This window comes from Daphnia magna, linkage group LG8 (genome assembly GCF_020631705.1).
Source record: "Daphnia magna isolate NIES linkage group LG8, ASM2063170v1.1, whole genome shotgun sequence".
Taxonomy (NCBI): Eukaryota; Metazoa; Arthropoda; class Branchiopoda; order Diplostraca; family Daphniidae; genus Daphnia; species Daphnia magna.
This window is the reverse complement of record NC_059189.1, coordinates 3,189,737-3,209,922: the sequence shown is the minus strand read 5'-3', so window position 1 is coordinate 3,209,922 and position 20,186 is coordinate 3,189,737. Positions and strand designations below refer to the sequence as shown.

The 20,186-nt window shown below is 38.9% G+C and overlaps 6 protein-coding genes and 1 pseudogene across 10 annotated transcripts; 3 read left to right on the top strand and 4 right to left on the bottom strand.

Annotated features, from left to right (window-relative positions):
• Positions 1-70: 70 nt before the first annotated feature.
• LOC116928616 lies at positions 71-7,900 on the bottom strand (annotated as a pseudogene).
• An 865-nt stretch (positions 7,901-8,765) lies between these two features.
• LOC116928855 (serine/threonine-protein kinase mos) lies at positions 8,766-10,374 on the top strand. 2 transcript variants are annotated; one of them, XM_032935997.2, is made up of 5 exons: positions 8,766-9,277; positions 9,357-9,570; positions 9,626-9,785; positions 9,862-10,020; positions 10,083-10,374. In XM_032935997.2, exons 1-5 carry the CDS (start codon positions 8,929-8,931, stop codon positions 10,239-10,241), a joined length of 1,041 nt encoding a protein of 346 aa, XP_032791888.2. In that variant the 5' UTR covers positions 8,766-8,928; the 3' UTR covers positions 10,242-10,374. The 2 variants fall into 2 exon arrangements, with proteins under 2 accessions (XP_032791888.2, XP_032791887.2); XM_032935996.2 differs by having other exon boundaries at positions 8,769-9,277; positions 9,856-10,020.
• LOC116928862 (U6 snRNA-associated Sm-like protein LSm5) lies at positions 10,229-10,773 on the bottom strand. The gene is made up of 3 exons (XM_032936004.2): positions 10,635-10,773; positions 10,380-10,577; positions 10,229-10,307 (listed from the first exon to the last, which is right to left on the bottom strand). Exons 1-3 carry the CDS (start codon positions 10,665-10,667, stop codon positions 10,269-10,271), a joined length of 270 nt encoding a protein of 89 aa, XP_032791895.1. The 5' UTR covers positions 10,668-10,773; the 3' UTR covers positions 10,229-10,268.
• LOC116928859 (peptidyl-prolyl cis-trans isomerase H) lies at positions 10,732-11,548 on the top strand. The gene is made up of 4 exons (XM_032936000.2): positions 10,732-10,874; positions 10,941-11,117; positions 11,172-11,264; positions 11,319-11,548. The coding sequence occupies exons 1-4, from the start codon at positions 10,791-10,793 to the stop codon at positions 11,514-11,516; spliced, it is 552 nt and encodes a 183-aa protein (XP_032791891.1). The 5' UTR covers positions 10,732-10,790; the 3' UTR covers positions 11,517-11,548.
• Positions 11,532-17,510, bottom strand: LOC116928837 (probable phosphorylase b kinase regulatory subunit beta). Of its 4 annotated transcripts, none has more exons than XM_045178354.1 (22): positions 17,351-17,478; positions 17,041-17,133; positions 16,624-16,835; positions 16,429-16,564; positions 16,154-16,370; positions 15,884-16,080; positions 15,662-15,821; positions 15,407-15,604; positions 15,275-15,343; positions 14,864-15,190; positions 14,533-14,541; positions 14,176-14,236; positions 13,983-14,110; positions 13,578-13,923; positions 13,238-13,519; positions 13,037-13,159; positions 12,883-12,971; positions 12,694-12,827; positions 12,441-12,611; positions 12,180-12,384; positions 11,969-12,112; positions 11,532-11,907 (listed from the first exon to the last, which is right to left on the bottom strand). In XM_045178354.1, exons 2-22 carry the CDS (start codon positions 17,061-17,063, stop codon positions 11,698-11,700), a joined length of 3,441 nt encoding a protein of 1,146 aa, XP_045034289.1. In that variant the 5' UTR covers positions 17,064-17,133; positions 17,351-17,478; the 3' UTR covers positions 11,532-11,697. The 4 variants fall into 4 exon arrangements, with proteins under 4 accessions (XP_045034289.1, XP_045034290.1, XP_032791852.1 ...); XM_045178355.1 differs by having other exon boundaries at positions 17,041-17,123; positions 17,351-17,477; XM_032935961.2 differs by lacking the exon at positions 17,041-17,133 and having other exon boundaries at positions 17,351-17,510.
• Positions 17,511-17,554: 44 nt separating this feature from the next.
• LOC116928861 (prefoldin subunit 1) lies at positions 17,555-18,270 on the bottom strand. Its single transcript, XM_032936002.2, has 3 exons — positions 18,132-18,270; positions 17,822-18,073; positions 17,555-17,752 (listed from the first exon to the last, which is right to left on the bottom strand). The coding sequence occupies exons 1-3, from the start codon at positions 18,168-18,170 to the stop codon at positions 17,651-17,653; spliced, it is 393 nt and encodes a 130-aa protein (XP_032791893.1). The 5' UTR covers positions 18,171-18,270; the 3' UTR covers positions 17,555-17,650.
• A 164-nt stretch (positions 18,271-18,434) lies between these two features.
• LOC116928853 (methionine aminopeptidase 1) lies at positions 18,435-20,150 on the top strand. The gene is made up of 7 exons (XM_032935994.2): positions 18,435-18,741; positions 18,804-18,979; positions 19,035-19,257; positions 19,318-19,449; positions 19,522-19,665; positions 19,743-19,808; positions 19,898-20,150. The coding sequence occupies exons 1-7, from the start codon at positions 18,531-18,533 to the stop codon at positions 20,062-20,064; spliced, it is 1,119 nt and encodes a 372-aa protein (XP_032791885.1). The 5' UTR covers positions 18,435-18,530; the 3' UTR covers positions 20,065-20,150.
• The last annotated feature ends 36 nt before the right edge of the window (positions 20,151-20,186 follow it).

Here is a 20,186-nt window from a genome sequence, read left to right as displayed (position 1 = left end):
AACAAAGATTTTTATGGTTTTTGAGCCACATTTTTTGTTATGATTCGCAAAAAATGTTGAGGAAGGGAAATCAATTTGAATTGCCATTATATTTGTTTGATTGTTAAGACAGGTTTTTGTGAATTTTAAAGTGTACACTATAACGTTAGTTGGCGATTGTCATTGTGTAATCAGCCACGACCTTAACGGCTTCCCACATTTCCAGATTGTTCGGGATGATTTGGCTGTTTTCCAATTAGATAAAAACAATCATTAAAACACTTTTTTCGTCTCAGAATAGAATTACAAAGCCTTACTCAGCTGGAAGTAGGAATCCGTAATCCCCAGTGTCTCGAAGCTCAACAGTATAAGCATAGGGAATTCCTGCGTCGCCTTTAATCCAGTCAATGCTGCCTCCAGACGCAACATCTACAGTATAAATATAACGTTGGAATAACTTTAGATTAGGGTACAATCCTCCAATGAATTGGGCAATTGATGCATGTTCGTTCTACGATTAACGGAAGCAAAAACTTACAGAGCAGGCCTGTTGTAGATCCAACACTGTATTGAGTTCCGTAGACAGCTGTCAAGTTGTTGACAGCGTTCTGGGCCAAATCAAACTACAAATCAAGTTAATGGAAATTTAATGAAATTCTACGGGAATAGAATTAGCCATTAAACTTAGCAAAACTGTTGATGCTTACTAGCAAAGGATAATCTTCAGGAAGATCTACAGTGTAACCCCATGGAGTGAGCCATACTTGACTGTAGGAATGATAGGACAAGTAAACTTTAGTTCTTTCGGCAACCAAAAGAATAGCATCACGAGCATTGGCACTTTCATCCTCGCTAAAGGCAGCAGGTCCGTGATAAGTATCATCACATCCGTTGCCAGCAGATCCTCCCTCTGCATTTGGGGGACGAGAAAAATTGTTTCGTAAAATTACTGTTTGACAATTAAAACGTTAATAATCGATGAAACTTGCCATTCCAATGGAAACCAAAATTGCGATTAAGGTCGATTCCGACGCAGGGACCATTCACTGGGTTTCGGTTTTTGCGCCACAAACGATCCTATTTTTAAAAGAAGCATATTTTATATTCAAATACCGATAGATTCTTTTTTTTTTTAATGTCTTACGTCAGCGAAGGAATACACGTAACCATCGGGGTTCATTACTGGCAAGATGTACCTAATTATGCACCGGAGTAAATGGATGAGTTTATTAGCATACGCAGTTAATATTTTAAAAAGAAAAATTACCAATCAAGATTGTCAAGGTATTGGGGATGGGCTGCGTAGTTCTCGACCAACTCGTGAATGAGCCAAGTGTTGAAAGCAGGTGCAATCCATTCGCGAGCGTGAATACCTGTAACGAAAGTTATGCTTATGTCAAATTAAGTTGTACTAAAAAAGGGGATTACCTCCATCGACGAGGATGGCATTCTTGGTGGCGTTTGAGGTCTGAGAATTTGAAATCTTAACCATGTACATCTCCCTGTTTTCGTGCGTTTTTCCAATGGTTATCAACGTCACAATGTCTGGGTAATTTTGAGCCAACTCGGCAAGGAACAATACAATCTGTCAATTCAAAATTGGCGCCAACAGCAGTTTAGCCTTAGTTTTTGGGATTGCATTTCTAAAACATCATCTTACGGTAGTGTAGTCATGATATTCGGTCCAGTTCAACTTGTAACGAAGAGAACCGGAACGTGAGCGGGGCTCTTGGACAACAGTAGGTGAAGCCTGGTCTTTACGGGAAATTTCAATTGCGCTAGTTGATACAATTAAGTTTTATGCTGGTGTGGGTTCAACATTTCATTATCTGTTACAAACCTTTGAACATCGGCGATTTTGATTCGATGCTCTAAATTGTGAGTTTGTAAAAGACGTTCGAATGTTTCAGTGTAAGCAGGTGGGACCATAATATCGATGGGTTCCTCGAGACTTCGGGGTTCAGTCCAGAAATCGTAAATGCTGCTCTGTTCATCGTAAAGTTTGGCGAGGGTTTGGAATGAAGGCACATCTTTTGCTTTCACTTGGACTACCTTGTATCTAGAAAATGAAATATTCAAGATGAACAAGCATGATTTTACTATTTTTTATTTTATGTTCAAAATTGTTTTACCCATCGTAGCGCTTTTCAGTAGCCCACGCTGAGGCAAGAATTAGAGCCAAAAGCGCTAGTGTTCTCATTGTAACGGCCGCTCTTGAATGTCGTCAAATGATTGTTTTGAATTTCCAGTATTTATACGCATTCCTTCATGCCTCTAATAACATATGCGTATCTTAAAGCGGTGCATTGACCGATGTTTTTCTGTGTTTATGTATTTACGATGTTGACTCGAAGTTACTAACAAAGCAGGAACTAGATTAGTACGTCAATCATGGCTTGTTGTTGGCTCTTGTTTTCGTTGGCGATCACGTTTCTAGGCCCCCTTAAATTTAAAATGTTTAAAAAATGAATTTAGTTACCGTTGACTGTAGAGATTATGAAAAACGTGCCGTTGGATAGGACTGTTTGACACGATTTGTGAGTTTTTACTGCTGATAGTGTATGTTTCAGAAGATTTTATGCCTTGAACGTGATCTTGACGTCTCCGGTAGCCATTGGTATCAACCGCTCAAGTAAAAAAAAATGGTACGAGAAAATGGGCGACATGCCGTACACCTACAGTATTTTTATTCTGGAACCTTTGTTCGAACATTTTTTTTTTATGTTGATAATATTGTAGGAATGTTTTTACTTTCTCTTATCAAAAGTTGGAATATCTCTAACTGGTTTGGCTACGAGTTTTGTTAAATGGCGCAATATGCTCGTAAATTGATTGATTTTCCCAGTTGTGTAGTGCAAATAGGAATGAAACTGCAGATTTCAAGAATCAGTTTTTTAACTATGATTTATTTATTGGAGTAGGTAACATTTATAATAATATAAACGAATGATATAATGCAATTAGACGATTCCGGTGACGTATTCCGCTACAACTTTCATGGCTTCCCACATCTCCAAATTATTCGGGATGATTTGTCTGATTTTTCGTTTATTTCAACAAGAAAAAAGTTATTAAAAGATCGTCTAAATCTAATTTTTGTTTTGTTTTAAAGGCCTTACTCAGCTGGAAGTAGGAATCCGAAATCCCCGGTATCTCGAAGCTCAACGGTATAGGAATATGGAATTCCGGCTCCTCCCTTTGCCCAGTCTTCGCTACCTCCCGATGCAACGTCTTAAATCCACGAGGTAAACAGCATTAAAAATTCAAGAAAAATTGTGAGATATTATGGTTAACGATTACGTAATTTTAAAATGCTTACAAAGAACGTTGGTTGAAGATCCAATGGTGTACTGAGTTCCGTACACTGCGGTTAAGCTGTTGACAGCATTCTGGGCCAAATCAAACTGGAAAGAAAGAATTGTTTAAAACTTTTGTTTTTAAAGGTTTTACTTAGTTTGAGATAGAGATGAAAATTTTAACTTTTGTTTAATTTACCAGCTGTGGGTAGTCTTCGGGCAAATCGGCGGTGTAGCCCCAAGGTGTGAGCCAATATTGACCGTAAGAATGGTAGGTCAGATAAGCCTGAGTTCTTCCATTTGCAACTGAGAGAACAGCATCGCGAACATTGGCACTTTCGTCTTCGCTGAAGGCAGCAGGTCCGTGATATGTTTGATCGCAACCGTTACCTGCAGCTCCTCCTTCTGTACGTAGAAAGAGAAAAATTGCTAGCCGAAGTAGAAAAAGTTAATAGGTTAACTTTCCGTTCCAATGGAATCCAAAGTTACGGTTGAGGTCAATGCCAACACAGGGACCATTCACTGGGTTTCGGTTTTTACGCCATAAGCGATCCTGTTTTGCAGAAGAAAAAGGAATGTCAGCAAACCAAACGATTGTTGCTACAACCTTATAAATATCGAGAGCCTTACATCTGCAAAGGAATATACGTAGCCATCAGGGTTCATTACTGGTAGAATGTACCTGGTTGAGTCGTTCATGATTATTCATCGTTTGTCGAATGTTAACATTACCAACCAACAAGACTTACCAATCTAGATTGTCGACATATTGAGGATGAGCAGCATAGTTTTCAACCAACTCATGAATGAGCCAAGTGTTCCAAGCAGGTGCAATCCATTCGCGACCATGAATACCTTTTAAAAAAGCATGGATTTTTGCGATATTGATATGGTAAGGTTAGGACAATTATTAGCGGGAAGATTGAAATTATTTGTGTACCTCCATCGACGATGATGGCATTTTTGGTTGGGCTTGCTGTTTGGTTGTTAGAAATCTTAACCATGTACATCTCCCTGTTTTCATGTGTCTTGCCAATGGTAATCAATGTCACAATGTCTGGGTAATTTTGGGCCAATTCGGCAAGGAACAACACAATCTGTCAATTCAAATTCGCAATAACGAATATTCAATTTAAATGATTGTTGTATCTCTAAATTTCACATCTTTACAGTTGTGTAATCGTGGTATTCAGTCCAGTTCAACTTGTAACGAAGAGAACCGGAACGGGAACGAGGCTCTTGGGCTACGCTAGGTGCAGCCTGGCCTTTAAGGTTGGTTTCAATTGCACTGAATTGATAATGTTCTTCTCGTTAATACATTCTCTGAATCTATTTGAATTTAGGCAAACCTCTGGACATCTGCGATTTTAACTCGGTGATGCAAATTGTGAGTTTGTAAAAGTTGGTCGAATGCTTGCATGTAAGTCGGCGGGACCATGATGTCGATGGGGTCATCGAGGCTTCGCGGTTCAGTCCAGAAATCGTAAATGCTGCTCTGCTCAGTGTAAAGCTGGGCGATGGCATGGAAGGAAGGCAAATCTTTCGCTTTCACCTGGAACACTTTGTAGCTTTTATTGAAGTAGAATGTCATTATTTTAAAAAGGTACGTATTTGCATAGCCTATTACGTATTAAAATTACCCATCATAGCGCTTCTGAGCGGCCAAAGCCGATGCGGCAAGTAATGCCAAAAGGAGGAGAAATCTCATGATTGTTATGCTTGCACGTTCTAGTTGAAACTGACGGTTGTGAATAAGTAACCAACCGTAGTAAATCACTAGCGGTAACTATAAGTAAATAACCGTCAGTTTTTACTGGATTCTATTATCCTCGATTTCAGCTAGTTGGTATCTCGAATAGCAACGTATTTACCAGTTGTTTACAATTAAGACGTTCGCCTGTCACCAAACAGACAGCCAAGATTATCGTATCAAATTTCAAAGTGCGTTGTATCTTTCTACTAGAGGTGAGTGTGTGTGTCGTTAAGTATAGATTATTAGACTTACAACTTTTTAATTTTCTTTTCTGTTTCAAGTAGATTGATGGCAGAGATAACAACAAAAATGTATTTCTGTACAGAATGTGAACTATAAGGACATTATGAGAATCCTTTATAAAATACGGTGTTCTTCGTCTGTCATTGGTACGAAATTCTGTTATTGGATAAGCAAAATTGTGACAAGCCAAAAATAATCTATCCCATTTTTGTTTTTGTTTTTCAAATATGTTGGGAAAATCTACTTCATCGGGTTCAGCACTAAGGTAATTCTTTACTGAATTAATTTCAGTGCCCCCTTTTTCCCATTAACAATAACAGGAATTAATTATTTGCACTTGGATATTTGTGTATTACTTAATTATCATAAACATTGTTTTAGTGAATGTTATGCCAATTATTTTTCTACCAGCCCAAATCGAATTGATGCTGGTCCAGTTCTTGAATCTTTTAGAAAAGTGACTCAGCCATCACCTTAATGGCTTCCCAAACCTCCAAATTGTTGGGGATAATTTGCCTACATTTTGCAAACAAGTGTTTGGTCATTGAAATTATTCTTGCCAATCATTATAAATCAAAACACAGTATATCCACTCAACTTACCGAGCGGGAAGCTCGAATCCGTAAAGGCCTTCATCGCGCATCTCAACGGTGTAGGAGAAAGGAATGCCAGCTCCACCCTTTAAATTAATGTCACATTTTAAATTCTTTCTGAAATCTCTACATGAGATTATTCATTTAATACCTTGGCCCAATCATCACTGCCTCCAGATGCGACATCTAAAATTAGAGTAAGAAACAATTTAAGTATGCTTGTTTTGGTTTGAATAAATAAAGATTTGTTAATCAAATTTATGATATCTTACAGAGTACGTTGGTAGAGGTTCCGATAGTGTATTGTGTTCCATAGACTGCAGTCAATTCGTTAACAGCTGAGACGGCCAAATTGTACTGATATTTAGAGGTAAGAATAAAGACTATAATTTTGTTTCATTAACAGTAATGTGTTAAACAAGTAAACATAAAACAAGGTGCTTACGAGCTGAGTGTAGTCGCTTGGCAGAGCGGAGGTGTAACCCCATGGAGTCAGCCAGTATTGGCCATAAGCGTGGAAGGTTAGGTACATCTCAGCTGGACCAGCAACAGCCAGAATAGCATCGCGAACATGTTGACTCTCAACCTCGCTGAAAGCTGCTCCACCGTGGAAAGTGTCGGAGCATCCATTTGAGCTGCTACCTCCCTCGTTCCAGTGGAAACCAAAGTTCCTGTTCATGTCTTAACAACAGCAAAGTACGAGAATGAAATTTTATCTCACATTCGATATGTTAAATCAAAAGTATACCTGTGCCCATGCAGCTACTGCCACCAATTCCGTTGTTATTGGGTCTGCGGTTCTTACGCCACAAGCGATCCTGTGAATTTTAGTTGTAATTATGTGATGCAATTCAACCACGAATATCGGTTCTACTTACACCCAAAGGTGCGAAGGTGTACTGGTAACCATCTGGATTAATGACGGGCATGATGTACCTTTCATATTGGAATTCAAATTGAAATATTTTTTTTTTTCTTTAGATAGAACTTGGTTTTAGTACCAGTCAACGTTGTCGACGTATTGCGGATGAGCAGCGTAGTTCTCAACAAGCTCGTTGATCAACCAAGTGACGAAGGCGGGCGAAATCCACTCACGAGCATGAATGCCTTTTTACGGAAAATGAACTTGTCAAATTAGTATTTTATTTGCTAAATTTTAAAACATGTTGCCTTTTTTTTAGAACGATAAAACTTACCACCATCGACGACGATAGCTTTCTTGCCAGCTCCGCCGGAAGAGATCTTTACCAAAGGCATATCTCTTCCTTCATGAGTTCTGCCGATGCTGGAGACTGTGACCAAGTTAGGATGGGCAGCAGCGATCTCGTTAACGAATGCCGAGATCTTTTACAATAAATTTACCGATGTTTCTTATTAGTTCAATGCATCATCACAGATTCTTTATTTATTGTAGTCTACGTACTGCGTTGAAATCATAGTAGGTGTTCCAGTCAACTGAGTAGCGAGGAGTGGCGACGCGGGGTATCTGAGCTCGTTCTTCGCGAGCCATATCGAGAACCCTAATTACAATATTACGCACAAATTTTGCTGTTTTAAAAAAGCTGAAGATGTGCATAATGATTGAGCTGAAAATTACGTCTGGACATCGATCATCTTGACGCGGTACTCCATACGGAAAGCATGCATGAGATCGACAAAGGTGGCAACTCGTGCTGGAGGAACCATGATGTCCATAGCGATGTCGATGGCACGGGGAGCAATCCAAAAATCGTAATCCTCGCTTTGCTCGTAGAGCTGAACAAGGGCATCATATGATGCCCTGTCCCTGGGGGTCACCTGGAATAGCTGGTAACTATGGAAAAACGAAATAAATTACAAACAAAACTGTAATCTCAATAACCAAAACTTGGTTTTTACCCGTCATAGCGCTTCTGCAGTGCAATGGCCGAAGCCGCGAAAACGGACAAAAGGATCAAAAGCTTCATAATCGTCTAGGACGCGCCCGAAAAATACTGAAACGATCCAACGTCTTGATCTCTTGTTGGCATTCATTTTATAAGCTACCATAACGCAAGAATCTATTTTATCAGTTCTGTTGTCAATAGTTCGTATCTAACATGAGCTACAGCAATGACCCTAAAGGCTCAAAGTCGCTATCATGCGTAAGCAAGTTTTGAAGATTGAAGTGTCAATCATGGAACACTTTGAACAAAGCCAGGATTTCATTGTTTGAACACGTTTATAGACGGTTTTACCATAAGATAACTTTTTTTAGACGTATGATATTAAGTCAGAGCATCTGAGTACTACACCAGTTTTTTTTTTCTACCTCAGGTTTGTTTTATGCTCCTACACTGTAGAATGTTATGTATTAGTATTTTTCCTAGAATAATTGTCATTAGCCATGTAATAGATCGTTATACATAGAAAATACCATTTAAAAATTTTTAAGTTGTACTAATCCCAGATAAACTGCTGGTCTCTGCTACTATTGTATTGAAATGGACAGAACTCCTTAACCTATTACCTTTAATTTATTATTGGTTCGTTGTCCAAGCATACCAGAGGATGAGATGAATGAAAGCCATATTTGTAAATATATATACATACGGATCTACATAGAGTGGTATCTTTTCTTCATTTTTTTTTCGTGTTGTTTTCATGTATCGTGGAAGCAGTTGCATTGCAAGAACTTGCATCCTGATTTGCTTCCCCACCTCAAAAGGCTGCCAAGTTACTCCAGTAACATTTCGTTTATCATCGCATGACGCTTTTCTTGAAATTGCTAAATAAAGCTATTATAGCTGCTTTTCTATCTAATTACGACAATGTAGATTTAAAAGGTCAAAAACAATTAAAAGCAAATCCCTCCTTCCCGGCGACCCTCGAGGGCAAAAATGTTTTATATGACAACGCTGGGGCATTTATGTAAACAGACGGACAGGGTTCAAAAAGTTTTGAGGGAAATTAGAATATTTTTGTCGAGAGGTGGGTGTATCCTCTCGAAAAGCTTTTTGAAAACGAGAAATTGTTCAAGTAGAGTCTTAGTTGCTCTTCCTCTTTTAACATTTAGGGGCAGACTTCGAGTTTTGTATATCAGGACATGTCGCGGTCGCCTTGTGTCGCAGCCAGTTTAAAAAGCCTTTTACCAATTACAGATTTTAAAAGTCCTAATCACTTAAAATTGAGTCCTGCCCAACCTGTTCAAACTCAATATCGCACTTCACTCTCACCTTACCCACAGTGCAACCCTCAGCCCACTCCTTTATTGTCCCCATCTCCTAGTCATTTTAACTTCCCAAGTCCAAACAATTTTTTTCAACAACGTGATTGTATTTCAGTTGATAGTCCCCAAAGGCTGCTTTTTTCTACAAAAATTAAGACCACCCTCAATTCATCTAACATACTAGGACGGGGAAGGTTTGGTCAGGTAGTGCTGGCAAAATACAAAGGTATATTCAAATTTTATAAAATACAGCCTGTAAGGTTGTAAGCAGTGTCTAAATAAAGAGCTTGAATAATTTTTATCAGATGCCCAAGTTGCAGTAAAAATTATTAAAAATGCAGCCAAGGAACAAATCTTCGAAACTAATGGGGAAAAACTATCACATCCAAATATAGTCAGCACTCTGAAAATAGAGAGGCTTGATGATGATGTCCTAATTTTAATGGAACCATGGGGTTCCCTGAACCTACAACAGTTCCTGAGCATGTCCTTAAAAATTCCTTGGGAAGATGTTTTGAGGTACCCAAGTGGACTTTCCAATATTGCTGATGGAGTTAGCATTCTGTTTTTTTAGCTATTCAAGGCAGCTAGCCATGGCCCTTGACTATTGTCATGCAAATGGTGTACTTCACCTTGATGTGAAACCAGCTAATGTTATGGTAAATGGTGAAAAGTGGATTAAGTTAGGGGATTTTGGTAATTCTGCCAGTGTTCAACACCTTGAATATTTCCAGGTGAGCATAGTTATTTCTTGTTTTCAATACCTATGGACCTTGTGAGAACTGAAATCTTAACTTATTCTAGTACCAGCAAAGAGTAGGTACAGTTTCTTACTGTTCTCCAGAGCTACTTCAAGGTGATATTCCATCAACCAAGTCTGATGTTTATTCTTATGGAATAACATTGTGGCAATTTCAACACAACCAAATACCATTCTCTGATTTGGATTGGCCCACTGTGGCATATTTGGTATTAAATTACATTTTCTACACTGGAACAGCAATCATTTAAAGTGATTGTGCTTAACTTAGGTTGTTGCAAAGGATGAAAGACCTAGCCTCACTGTTACTGCAATTGATGAAGATGAACAAATATTTGTTAAGCTCTACCAAAATTGTTGGCAGCCAAAACCAGAGAATCGCCCTTCAATGTTAGAAATAGTAAATCTTCTGAAAAATATGGGTGAATGATGTATTTTCTTTTGGAGTTTAAAAAAATTATGAATGGGTTTCTGGTCCTTCTCCACCCGGAACCAACTAAATGTCAAATGATACAGATGTTAGTTCAAAAAGGAAAAAAGACAAATAAAATGCCTAAACTGTGCTTACCATAGTGATATTGTTACCATTTAGTAGGATTTGGTCCAATTTTGTCACACGTCTTCCTTCCGGCGTAGATTCAAATTCTGATACATCCTCCAATACCATGTTGACAAAATCGTCGAATCCAAGTAAAGTTCCTACAATCTCCTTGTCATTCTTCATGATAATGTGGATTCTCGAACCGATGCATTTATCCACCAATTCCTGGAATAATAGATATTTCTGTAAATGAAAAAAAAACTAAACTATTTTTTCTATTACCAGAGGTAAAAGCGTGGGTACCGGTGCAGCCATTTTCAACTTGAAATTACCACTTCTTTGCTTTTAATAGCAGGCGAAAATACTTCTGCTTCCTTCGTTGCTAAAGGTTACCTACGACGCTTAGTCTGCTTGCTAAGCTAACGAGGGCTGAAGAAAATGCCAACATGGAATCAGATACAAGGCCAGTTGAGGCATCCCAATAATCCTGTGGTGTTTTTGGATGTAACCGTGGGATCAACAGTAAGATATAATTGCGAATGTAAATTTCTGGTAAATTTTAAACATACCCTTATAATACGATGACAGGATATAGGACGGATCATCATAGAGCTGTTTGCCGACGTTGTACCGAAGACCGCTGAGAACTTTCGGCAATTCTGCACAGGAGAATTCAAACGTGATGGGTTACCCACGGGATATAAAGGAACCTCGTTTCATCGAGTTATTAAAGATTTCATGATTCAGGGGGGTGACTTTCTTAATGTAAGTTTAAATTATGGTATAAGTTTACGTTACAGAAGTAATCTTTTTTTTTAGGGTGATGGAACTGGATGTTTAAGCATTTATGGGGATAATTTCAATGATGAAAATTTCAACTTGAAACATGATTCACCTGGACTCTTATCGATGGTATTTACTAGAATTCTTGAATTTTGTATGTAATCTAATTATGGCTTAAAATAGGCAAACAGTGGCCGTGATACAAATGGCTCTCAGTTCTTTATTACATGTGCCAAGTGTGATTTCTTAGATGGGAAACATGTTGTGTTTGGCAGGGTTCTTGACGGCTTGCTTGTGGTGAGGAAGATAGAGAACGTCCCAACTGGACCAAACAATAAACCCAAGATTCCAGTTTCTGTATCCCAATGTGGTGAAATGTGATTAAAAACTAATACATAATTGTTTCTACCATTTATAGTGACAGCAACCAAAGATACTTTCACAGCAAACATTCCTATATGCATCTGCTACAGGTACGAGAAAAACTTAAGCACATCACAACAACAACACAAAAGTGTGCAAAGGAAAACAGTAGCAGAAATTTTTAGTTCAACCAAAGTTCTTATGAAACGCGACAAGATTCGTCACAATCATCCACACTTTCAGTTTCCAAATCCCCGCGAAGAATTGTGTTCACCACAGCACGGGCCAGGTAACCGTTCGTCGTAGCCGCAGTCGCATTGTAAAACTGGGTAAGTCCAGGATCAATACTGTCTTTTTTCTGAGTACCATCGTTGTTAGGAAGTTTGACTGTTTTCTCGGTTTCGAAGTCCTATGAGTTAGAGGGCAGTAAGTAGTTGGAAAAATGAAAACTATTTTGTTTCCGTCATTACCTTCATGAACATGGCTAGAGCTTCGGCGATGACAAAGTCTAAATCAAGTTGCATTTTAAAGCGTAGCTCAGGATTGCGCAAGAGAATGGTATTGACGATACAAAGTAATTCAACGACTAACTGACGATATTCGGGACGAGTAATCTAGAACCCAAACATTTCAAATTAGCCTGCTTCTTAGAATAAAATGTGGTTAGGTGCAAATCGTTACTTTGAATAACATGTCTTCAACCAGTAGAGAGAAATTAAGCTCAGACATCGTCATGTGTGATAACGTGGGTTCCTGTGCTATCAAATGTCCTTGTACGAGAATTCCACCCGGGGTTTTCTTTAAAACATTCCACACTTTCTGATAGAATCCTTCTGGCACTCGGGCAAGGCAACCTTCTATCTGACGACGCTTGTAGGGCGTGAGTCTTTAAACAATAGGAACAGTTAGGAAAATTTCATCTAAAATCTGTAACATACGTACTGTAAACCCGAAAATTTATCATCTGTCGCCCAGTTTTTAAGATGTAATACTCGAAGAAGCAAGCGACGAATCTCACTAGGACTCCGACTTTCTAATGACTCCGGGCCGCAGTCCTCGTCCGTGTTTTCGTTCGGAACAGCCAGATACAAGCGAATAGCATTTAATATCCAGCTATGACAATCACGAAATAGAAAAAAACAAAAAAACGATGTTATGATTTTTGAGACTTAGTAAAGAAAACAATTCGCCTCACCCAACACGAATTTTGAGGATCCCCGAAAACAAGTTGGGATGGGTGGCAATCAACCGTCCGCAGTAAAGTAAAACTTCTTGTTGTAAAACAGATTGGACAGGATCATCGACAGGGCAATGCCGATAAATAGCTTCCTAAAAAAAAATTCAGTTAAATTTTCGATGAAACAAATTTAAACATTTTCCGTACGTGAATTTCGCTAGGCGTCATGGGTTTATCCAGGACAACTTCGACACCACCAACAACCCCAACGGTGAGTTGCTTTCCGTTGACAAGTACTAAATAGTTCAATCCATGCAAAAAAGTAACGAAACTGTAAAAAGAACCGCGTATCCCTTAATACCTGTCGTAATGAGCGGCGAAATAGAATCAACAAGTTGGTAGAGTAGCGCAGAACACAGACGCACAGCCGACCAGTGACGTAGTGAGCCTGCTAGGCGTTTCACGTGAATGAGGCGTTCACGGACTATTTATCGTTCATTAGAAGAGAAAACTGTTTTAAACATGAATGTAAGTAGGAAGAGTGAATGTTAATTCGACGTACCTGTTAAATTATCAATAAGGAACTCTGGGTGCTCTCTTTGCTGGATAATCCCTAAAATGTAAGCTTGAACATAATGACCTTCGACACAACGTAGTGCTTCGATAAGATCTGCGGTCGATTTTCCCGTACTAAATTGCGTAAAATCATAGTCTGCCTCCGAATAGGCAATTGCTTTTGGAACATCCGTAAGACTTTGGTAACCAATGTAGTCATGATGAACCTGGCCAAAGGGCTGTATGTTAAGCTCTTTTAAGTCGACGTGATTCATGAAATCCAAATGCTCTGTAACGAAATTCAAAGCGTGAAACTTTGTTTTTAAAAATACTTTAAACAAACTTACCTATGCATGAGGATGAAATCAAATTCTGAAGTCTTCCTGTGCGGACCTTGAGCCCGTCGCAGTGACCTTTTTTCAACATAGCTAGGAGCTCTAGCATTTCCTTAAATTGTGGATCTCTCATGTGTTCTTCTCGGATTAGAATACAAACAGTTGGGCGCCCTGAAAGCCGCCAGTAACGCCCAACAAAGTGTAGTTCCGTTTTAATATCGTCAATCAGCAGAGACATATCGTGAGATAGATAAAAATCCGAGACTTCGAAGATGATGGGGTAACAAAGCACTGTTTGTCCGGAGATTCGATAGATTTTGCTAGTTCCCAAAGCTCCAACTGGACGCGTCGGTCGACCCTATTTACAATTAAACGTTAGCAGCTTGAGAGAATTTTGTAACTTGGCAAAACTAATACCTCCAGCCCTAGTCGCTTCGACAAGCCAAGATGTTCATAGACTTTGACCAGCTCTTTAGGTGGCCATATTTGAACTGGCTCAACTTCATGTGGCGTTTGTGTTTGAATGCCGTAAGTACCCATCATTGCTACAAAAATTTTTTTAAAGACGCGTTAGTTTGCGTGAAAAAATTTTTTTTTTAAGTTTTCCTACCTTGAAGCCGCATTGATTCTGCTATCAAGACTATTTGCACCACTAAGTCGCTGGCCGTACCCTGTTTTAGAAAAGCGATTGAGTCATGTTCTGTAGTTGTAGGCGAAAATTTACATGTATAAAATTAATCATTGCTTTGCCGATATACCGTGGTTAAACCAACGCCCATTAGATTTGGTTTCAAAAGTGCAATAAAATTGTTTAAAAAATTGAAAAATCAAAAAAATCAAAAGGGGAGGGGGCGGGGGGTCAGCAAGGATGTTGGCGGAACGCACTGAGTGATGAGCATGCCATGTAATGACAATTTGAGTTCAAAGCAGTTTCTGTATGGCATACAATCACAAATCTTGCACTTACGTGTTTACTCTGGGTTTCATCCGGGCCGCGAAGTTCCAAGGTAGACGCATATAAATATTAATTTAAAATCAATCCGACTATCGACTAAAACGATCGCTCAATAAAAGACCGAAAATAAAAAAACTGGCCAAGTAGACAATAAAGCCTGTCGCATTAGCTGATTTCATGAGAAATAGATGCGCGGACTATTTGGTAAAAGCTTGTTAAACGAAGTCATTTCTCAAGTGGATACAATCCGGTGCACAGGAAGTGCATGAATTCAGTTTCGTTTTCACTTAGTAAAATCACAGTCTAAAAGATTTATCGCTAGGAATAAATGGTAAGAAATTACCTGAAATGCTGAATATCTGCCACCCATTTTTCTAGGGCGGTTATACGATGGCAGATATCGGCGGATGAGGTCTAGCTCATTGACATGGACCAATCCTTCGGCCAGTAAGGAAGCAATAATATAAAGGGATTGGCCCCACAGAAAGAGATTGTCTGACGCTCCCTCTTCCGAGGCCTGTCGAATCTGAGTTCCTGGTTCTAGTTTTTCGTAATCCACGGATTCCCGGGGAACGTAAAAATATTTCGGGATGACGGGATCACCTCTATGATCATGCCTCACTCTTGTCTTGAGTAATCTTTTATATTCTTCGACTTGTTCCGGCATGCCCTTTCGAAGGGAAAAGGGATCGGAAGATAGTTATTGTCTGATAGAAAATGTAACCATGTAACCATATGCTATAGAAACAGTTACTTTGAAAAAACCATCCAACATCATGTAAAGATAGAAGATTGGCCATTCTGCTTCTACATTCTCAAATTCCTGCAATCAAATAAAGGTAAAACCAAATTTTCGAAGTAACATAGACAAAGATTTGTAACAAACTCGGGTTTCGCCTTCATTGTAGAAGCGGCGATCTGGATCTTCCAGGCCTGTTCCATAACCATCTCGAAGAAAGCGTTTGAACCCGTAATTGCCTCTAAGTCGTCGAGTAATCTTCGATTTGGTTCGGTTGTAAAGGACATCATCGTGTGTAGCGAAACATGGCCAAGAGATGGTTGGTAGGAGCGATGCATCTGTGTTCTGCAAACAAGTGTCAGTTTCTAACTGAAATGGTTAAGGGCCTCAATATGGTTTTACCTTGGAACTTGATTCTCTCGGAAGAAGAGTCTCAAAAATAGATCGATTGCGGTTATGGGCATCAATATCAACGTAAATAACGGAAACTGACGATCCCTTTTCTCCGAAAAGATTACAGCCATTTATGGCTTCTAGGGCAGCTTTGGCCATTCCAATTGAACTAGAAGAAAGACAATGGCACGATAAGCATACTATTTTAACCAATCACCTTTTTGAAGAAACCTGGCATGGATTTCAGGAGTACCGTCATTATATTTGGAACCCCTTTGCCACAGCCCAAAATCCGGGGTGCGATACGCTCGTTCAACATAATATACAAGGTTTTGTACAAAAACAACTTCATCCATCGTGTAAATCACTTGAAGACCTGACTGAATCATTTGCACAAGGAAGAGCAAATAGAGAGAAACAACGTCCAGCTACAAACAACATAAATAATTCGTCCGTTAATTTTTCCAGGAACATTAGAGCAGAGGGAGAAATAGAATGTACCTGCAAGTGGTTATCCATGCATGAATCTTGATCTTTCGTCAGAACCTGACCGGTGTGTAGATGATACCGGGTGTACAAGGCATTCTGTGCCACTTGGTTCTTTTTAAACGCCTCTACTTTGTAAGCGACTTGTAACCAGCAACGTAATATTCCACGAAAACATTTGACGGCTGACTGTCCGAGCTCGTATGATTTACCACGATCGTCGTCGATGCGCCTGTGAAAGTTACCTTTCATCATCTCCGATTTCAGACATGAATTTTTTTTTGTCTCACCTGTAGGCTTGGTATAAGCTCCAAATAGCTGAAGCGCAGTAAATAGAATCTCGCACACTACCAACTTCTTTTTCTATGGTTTGGGCAGGAAACAGTCCGGTGGTCGGGCTCTGGTGATGCAACAGCTGTCTTTTGACTAATCAAATTGGGTTACAAAACATCACGTATCTGTTTTTATTATTATTATTTGTTTACCAAGGCCGTAGTACATGTCAAGTTGACGCACTGTATCTTCATAATTGTTAATTTTTAAGCAAGTGTCAACATCCATGTCACCAGAGGTGTTGCTTTGATGGTCCTGGTAAGGTCCAAGAACTCCCCCAAAATGGATTTTTTCTGTAGCAGCTGCAGTGGTGTTTCCTTGGATGGGTGACCCATGGCCTGCATGACTAGCCAGGTATGCCTGCCTTTAGTCAAAATATTTATATGCATAATTTTTTCTCAAATACAAGAATCAAATGGGATGATTAATTATGAACAGAGAACAAGCAAAGGATGTGTGCAACTAAAGAACCGAAGGCAGCCTAGTTTTAGGATGTGATTGCAAATGAAGAAAGTGTGGCAGGCAGTTTAATTGGTTCTTGGGGACAGCCTATCCAAGCAGTCCAATACCTTTTGAGAAGCATCTTTTCCATTTTGAAAGCTGCACTTCTTTCCTAACTTTTCCAAAAGCAGTTCTTCTTTTTTTATTTTACCTGTTCTCAACTAAGCAATCACTTAAAGCTTATATTTTATACTATGAGCAGAAATAAGTCCCACTCTCCTGTTGCTTGAAATATAACACAAGTTATAACTGCACTGTTTAGTTTTAAACTATTTTTATCTATTTGAATTTAAACGTTATGAAAACTCTTTATTTAAACTAAGTCATCAACGGTGGATATTGTCGAAAATGATAAAGAGATACCTGATTTACTCATACCTTTTAATGCCAGACAGCATTCCTTAAAGCTAGGATCACTTTGAGCCAAAATGTGAAAGTCAAAAGGTCTTCTATACTCGAGTTTTTTTTTTTAAAATTTCTATCTATATAACTCTCACTTGGGTCTTTTTCTGTTTTTAAGGTATTAACTCCAAGGTTAGCAGACGATGTTTCGGCCATCTGTTAAATGAAAATCCAACTTGGTGAAGCATTAAGCAGTTTATTATTTCTTTTTCAATCAATGGAAACAAACAAATAAAAAGCAGGACAAAATTTCCAACTTGACAAAATCATTACATATTAATGTTGATCTCCCACATTGGCATCTTTTCTTTGTTGGATCATTTCTCTTATGTTGTTCTCACTTTCCTTTAGGCTGCGCTCCAGGTATGCCTTTGTTCCCTTTTTTAGATGGGTATTGTAAAGGTTATTAAATTGATGTAAATTTTTTTAATTAATAGAGATTCTAACCTCAAGAGTTTTTACTTTTTCTTCACAGCCTTTGATTTTGTTATCAAGGTTCAAGCGTGCTTCAGTCACCTCCTTTAACACAAACATACGGCCTACACTTTCATATGTTTTTGTATCAGTGGGGAGCTGACTAATTTCCTTGTCAGTAAGTTGGGCATGTGTCATACTTCTTTTAAGTGTTTCAATCTGCAGGTCAGCTAATTTAAGCTTCTGAGATGTCTCAACCATTTTCTGTTGTAGTTCAGCAAATGCCTATAGAAAATGAAAAATGCATGCTATAAAGTCATAGAAATTTTATGACTAAAACTACTTTTTTAAGTTCTAGATCCATTTGTCCCTGTTTAGTCATTTTTCTTGAATTTAAAAGAATTATGGCCGGTCAGAGTGGAAGTGACAACTGACAAGAGCAGAAGACAAATTTGGAGAGAAGAATGAACCGTACATCAAAGCTTAACAAACAAAAAATAAAAGCGTCATTTGTTTATTCCCTCTCCCCATCCTGTTTTTTTTTTTTTAAATAAAAATATTTTTATAGCTCTAATTACCGATTTTTGAAAAATTATTTTGAGTAAAATCGACGTGGTGGCGTCATAGCTTCCGTTGTTTAGTACAGTCAAAAATTGCAGACGCTTGTATTGCAACGTGCACGACTGAGACTGAGAATGAGCCATATCCCATATCATATAAAGTAAAAATTTGTTTGAAAACAATGTCGACAGGGGCTCTTTGTGAAACTCCGGGTTGTAATCTAGAAGCTCGGCTTCAATGCCCTACTTGCCTAAAGCTAGGAATTAAAGGTTCTTTTTTCTGCACCCAAGAATGTTTCAAGAAAATCTGGAATGTACACAAGAGTGTCCACAAAAAAGAAACAGTGGCAGAGCCTGTCACATATAACCCTTGGCCTGGTTATCCATTTACTGGTACACAGTATGCATATCAAATCTTCCTTCTAATGGTCTTCTTCTAACCTATTTGGTCTTAGGCACTCTGCGTCCATTTCCTCAGACACCAAAACGTGTTATTCCTCCACATATTAAAAGGCCAGATTATGCTGATCATCCAGAAGGACATCCTCTTGGGGAACAATCTGCTAGAGGCAGTTCATATATTAAGGCATTAAGTGATGAAGAGAAAGAAGGAATGAAAGTTGTTTGCAAAGTAAGCAGTTTTTTCTCTTTTATCTTAAATTAATTATTAATTAGTTTGGTTCAAGCTTGGAAGGGAAATTCTGGAAGAAGCAGCTAATGCAGTGGCTGTAGGAGTTACCACAGATGAAATTGACAGAATTGTTCATGAAGCCTGTATAGAGCGAGAGTGCTACCCGTCACCCCTAAATTATTATGAGTTTCCCAAGTCTTGTTGCACCTCTATCAATGAGGTGATCTGTCATGGTATTCCTGATATGAGACCTATGCAAAATGGAGATATTTGCAACAGTAATGCTAATTTTGATTTTGATTTTGAAAGAATTATGTTCATTTAAACATTTTTACTAGTTGATGTCACGGCGTACCACCGGGGATTCCATGGAGACCTAAATGAAACCTTGTTCGTCGGCCAAGTTAGCGAATCTGCCAAAAAACTTGTACAAGTCACTTGGGAATGTCTCGAGAAAGCCATGGAAATCGGTGTGTTGCGTCATAAAACTTCTACTGCAACTTTCATAGGCCTTAAAGTAATCTAATTACGCTTTTCTGCAGTTAAACCAGGGGTCAAGTACCGTGATGTGGGGGCTGTTATTCAGAAGCATGCTCAAAGTCACGGTTTTTCCGTCGTCCGGAGTTATTGCGGCCATGGTATTCACCAGCTTTTTCACACAGCACCAAATATTCCACATTACGCAAGTACGTTCTCTTCGATACCTAGCTTTGCTGAAGCCGCATTTGCTAAAAAAATCACTAATTTATTTTCGTTTTCGCAGAAAATAAAGCCGTTGGCGTTATGAAACCCGGCCACTGTTTTACAATTGAGCCAATGATATCAGAAGGTAACTGTTGAGTTCCAGTTTTCTTACGGATTGTTTTTCAACCGGCGACCAGGCATTTAAACAACCCAATTTCATTTAATGCTACATAGGGGTATGGAAGGATGAACAGTGGCCGGATAATTGGACCGCCGTTACCCAAGACGGGAAACTTTCTGCCCAATTCGAGCACACGATGCTTGTGACTGAAACCGGTGTCGATGTCCTAACCCGACGCTTGGTAAAGGATGGATTGCCTTATTTCATGACCAGTCAGTAAGGTATAATGACCGATCACGTCCATGCTTGAGCATGACGGGAGTGAAATACATGCGGTATTTAAAAAAGAAACAAATAAAAAACAAACGAAGTAAAAAAAAAAAAAAAGAAAAGATGGTACTC

Excerpts from the sequence above, each read along its gene's own strand:
- LOC116928861 (XM_032936002.2), bottom strand. The coding sequence starts at position 18,170 with ATGACTAAACAGGGACAAATGGATCTAGAACTTAAAAAA. Across the intron at positions 18,074-18,131 it reads TGGATCTAGAACTTAAAAAA|GCATTTGCTGAACTACAACA; the intron begins GTAGTTTTAGTC and ends CATTTTCTATAG. Across the intron at positions 17,753-17,821 it reads AAAAAGTAAAAACTCTTGAG|GGAACAAAGGCATACCTGGA; the intron begins GTTAGAATCTCT and ends CATCTAAAAAAG.
- LOC116928853 (XM_032935994.2), top strand. The coding sequence starts at position 18,531 with ATGTCGACAGGGGCTCTTTGTGAAACTCCGGGTTGTAATCTAGAAGCT. Across the intron at positions 19,666-19,742 it reads AAATATTCCACATTACGCAA|AAAATAAAGCCGTTGGCGTT; the intron begins GTACGTTCTCTT and ends TCGTTTTCGCAG. Across the intron at positions 19,809-19,897 it reads TGAGCCAATGATATCAGAAG|GGGTATGGAAGGATGAACAG; the intron begins GTAACTGTTGAG and ends AATGCTACATAG.
- LOC116928837 (XM_045178354.1), bottom strand. The coding sequence starts at position 17,063 with ATGGAAAAGATGCTTCTCAAAAG. Across the intron at positions 15,822-15,883 it reads ACTCCTGAAATCCATGCCAG|TTCAATTGGAATGGCCAAAG; the intron begins GTTTCTTCAAAA and ends TCTTTCTTCTAG. Across the intron at positions 12,972-13,036 it reads TTCGCCGCTCATTACGACAG|TACTTGTCAACGGAAAGCAA; the intron begins GTATTAAGGGAT and ends TGAACTATTTAG.
- LOC116928859 (XM_032936000.2), top strand. The coding sequence starts at position 10,791 with ATGCCAACATGGAATCAGATACAAGGCCAGTTGAGGCATCCCAATAAT. Across the intron at positions 10,875-10,940 it reads ATGTAACCGTGGGATCAACA|GATATAGGACGGATCATCAT; the intron begins GTAAGATATAAT and ends ATACGATGACAG. Across the intron at positions 11,265-11,318 it reads CACCTGGACTCTTATCGATG|GCAAACAGTGGCCGTGATAC; the intron begins GTATTTACTAGA and ends GGCTTAAAATAG.
- LOC116928855 (XM_032935996.2), top strand. The coding sequence starts at position 8,929 with ATGTCGCGGTCGCCTTGTGTCGCAGCCAGTTTAAAAAGCCTTTTACCA. Across the intron at positions 9,571-9,625 it reads CCTTGGGAAGATGTTTTGAG|CTATTCAAGGCAGCTAGCCA; the intron begins GTACCCAAGTGG and ends CTGTTTTTTTAG. Across the intron at positions 10,021-10,082 it reads GGCCCACTGTGGCATATTTG|GTTGTTGCAAAGGATGAAAG; the intron begins GTATTAAATTAC and ends TGCTTAACTTAG.
- LOC116928862 (XM_032936004.2), bottom strand. The coding sequence starts at position 10,667 with ATGGCTGCACCGGTACCCACGCTTTTACCTCTG. Across the intron at positions 10,578-10,634 it reads TACCCACGCTTTTACCTCTG|GAATTGGTGGATAAATGCAT; the intron begins GTAATAGAAAAA and ends CTATTATTCCAG. Across the intron at positions 10,308-10,379 it reads ATGGTAACAATATCACTATG|TTGGTTCCGGGTGGAGAAGG; the intron begins GTAAGCACAGTT and ends TTTGACATTTAG.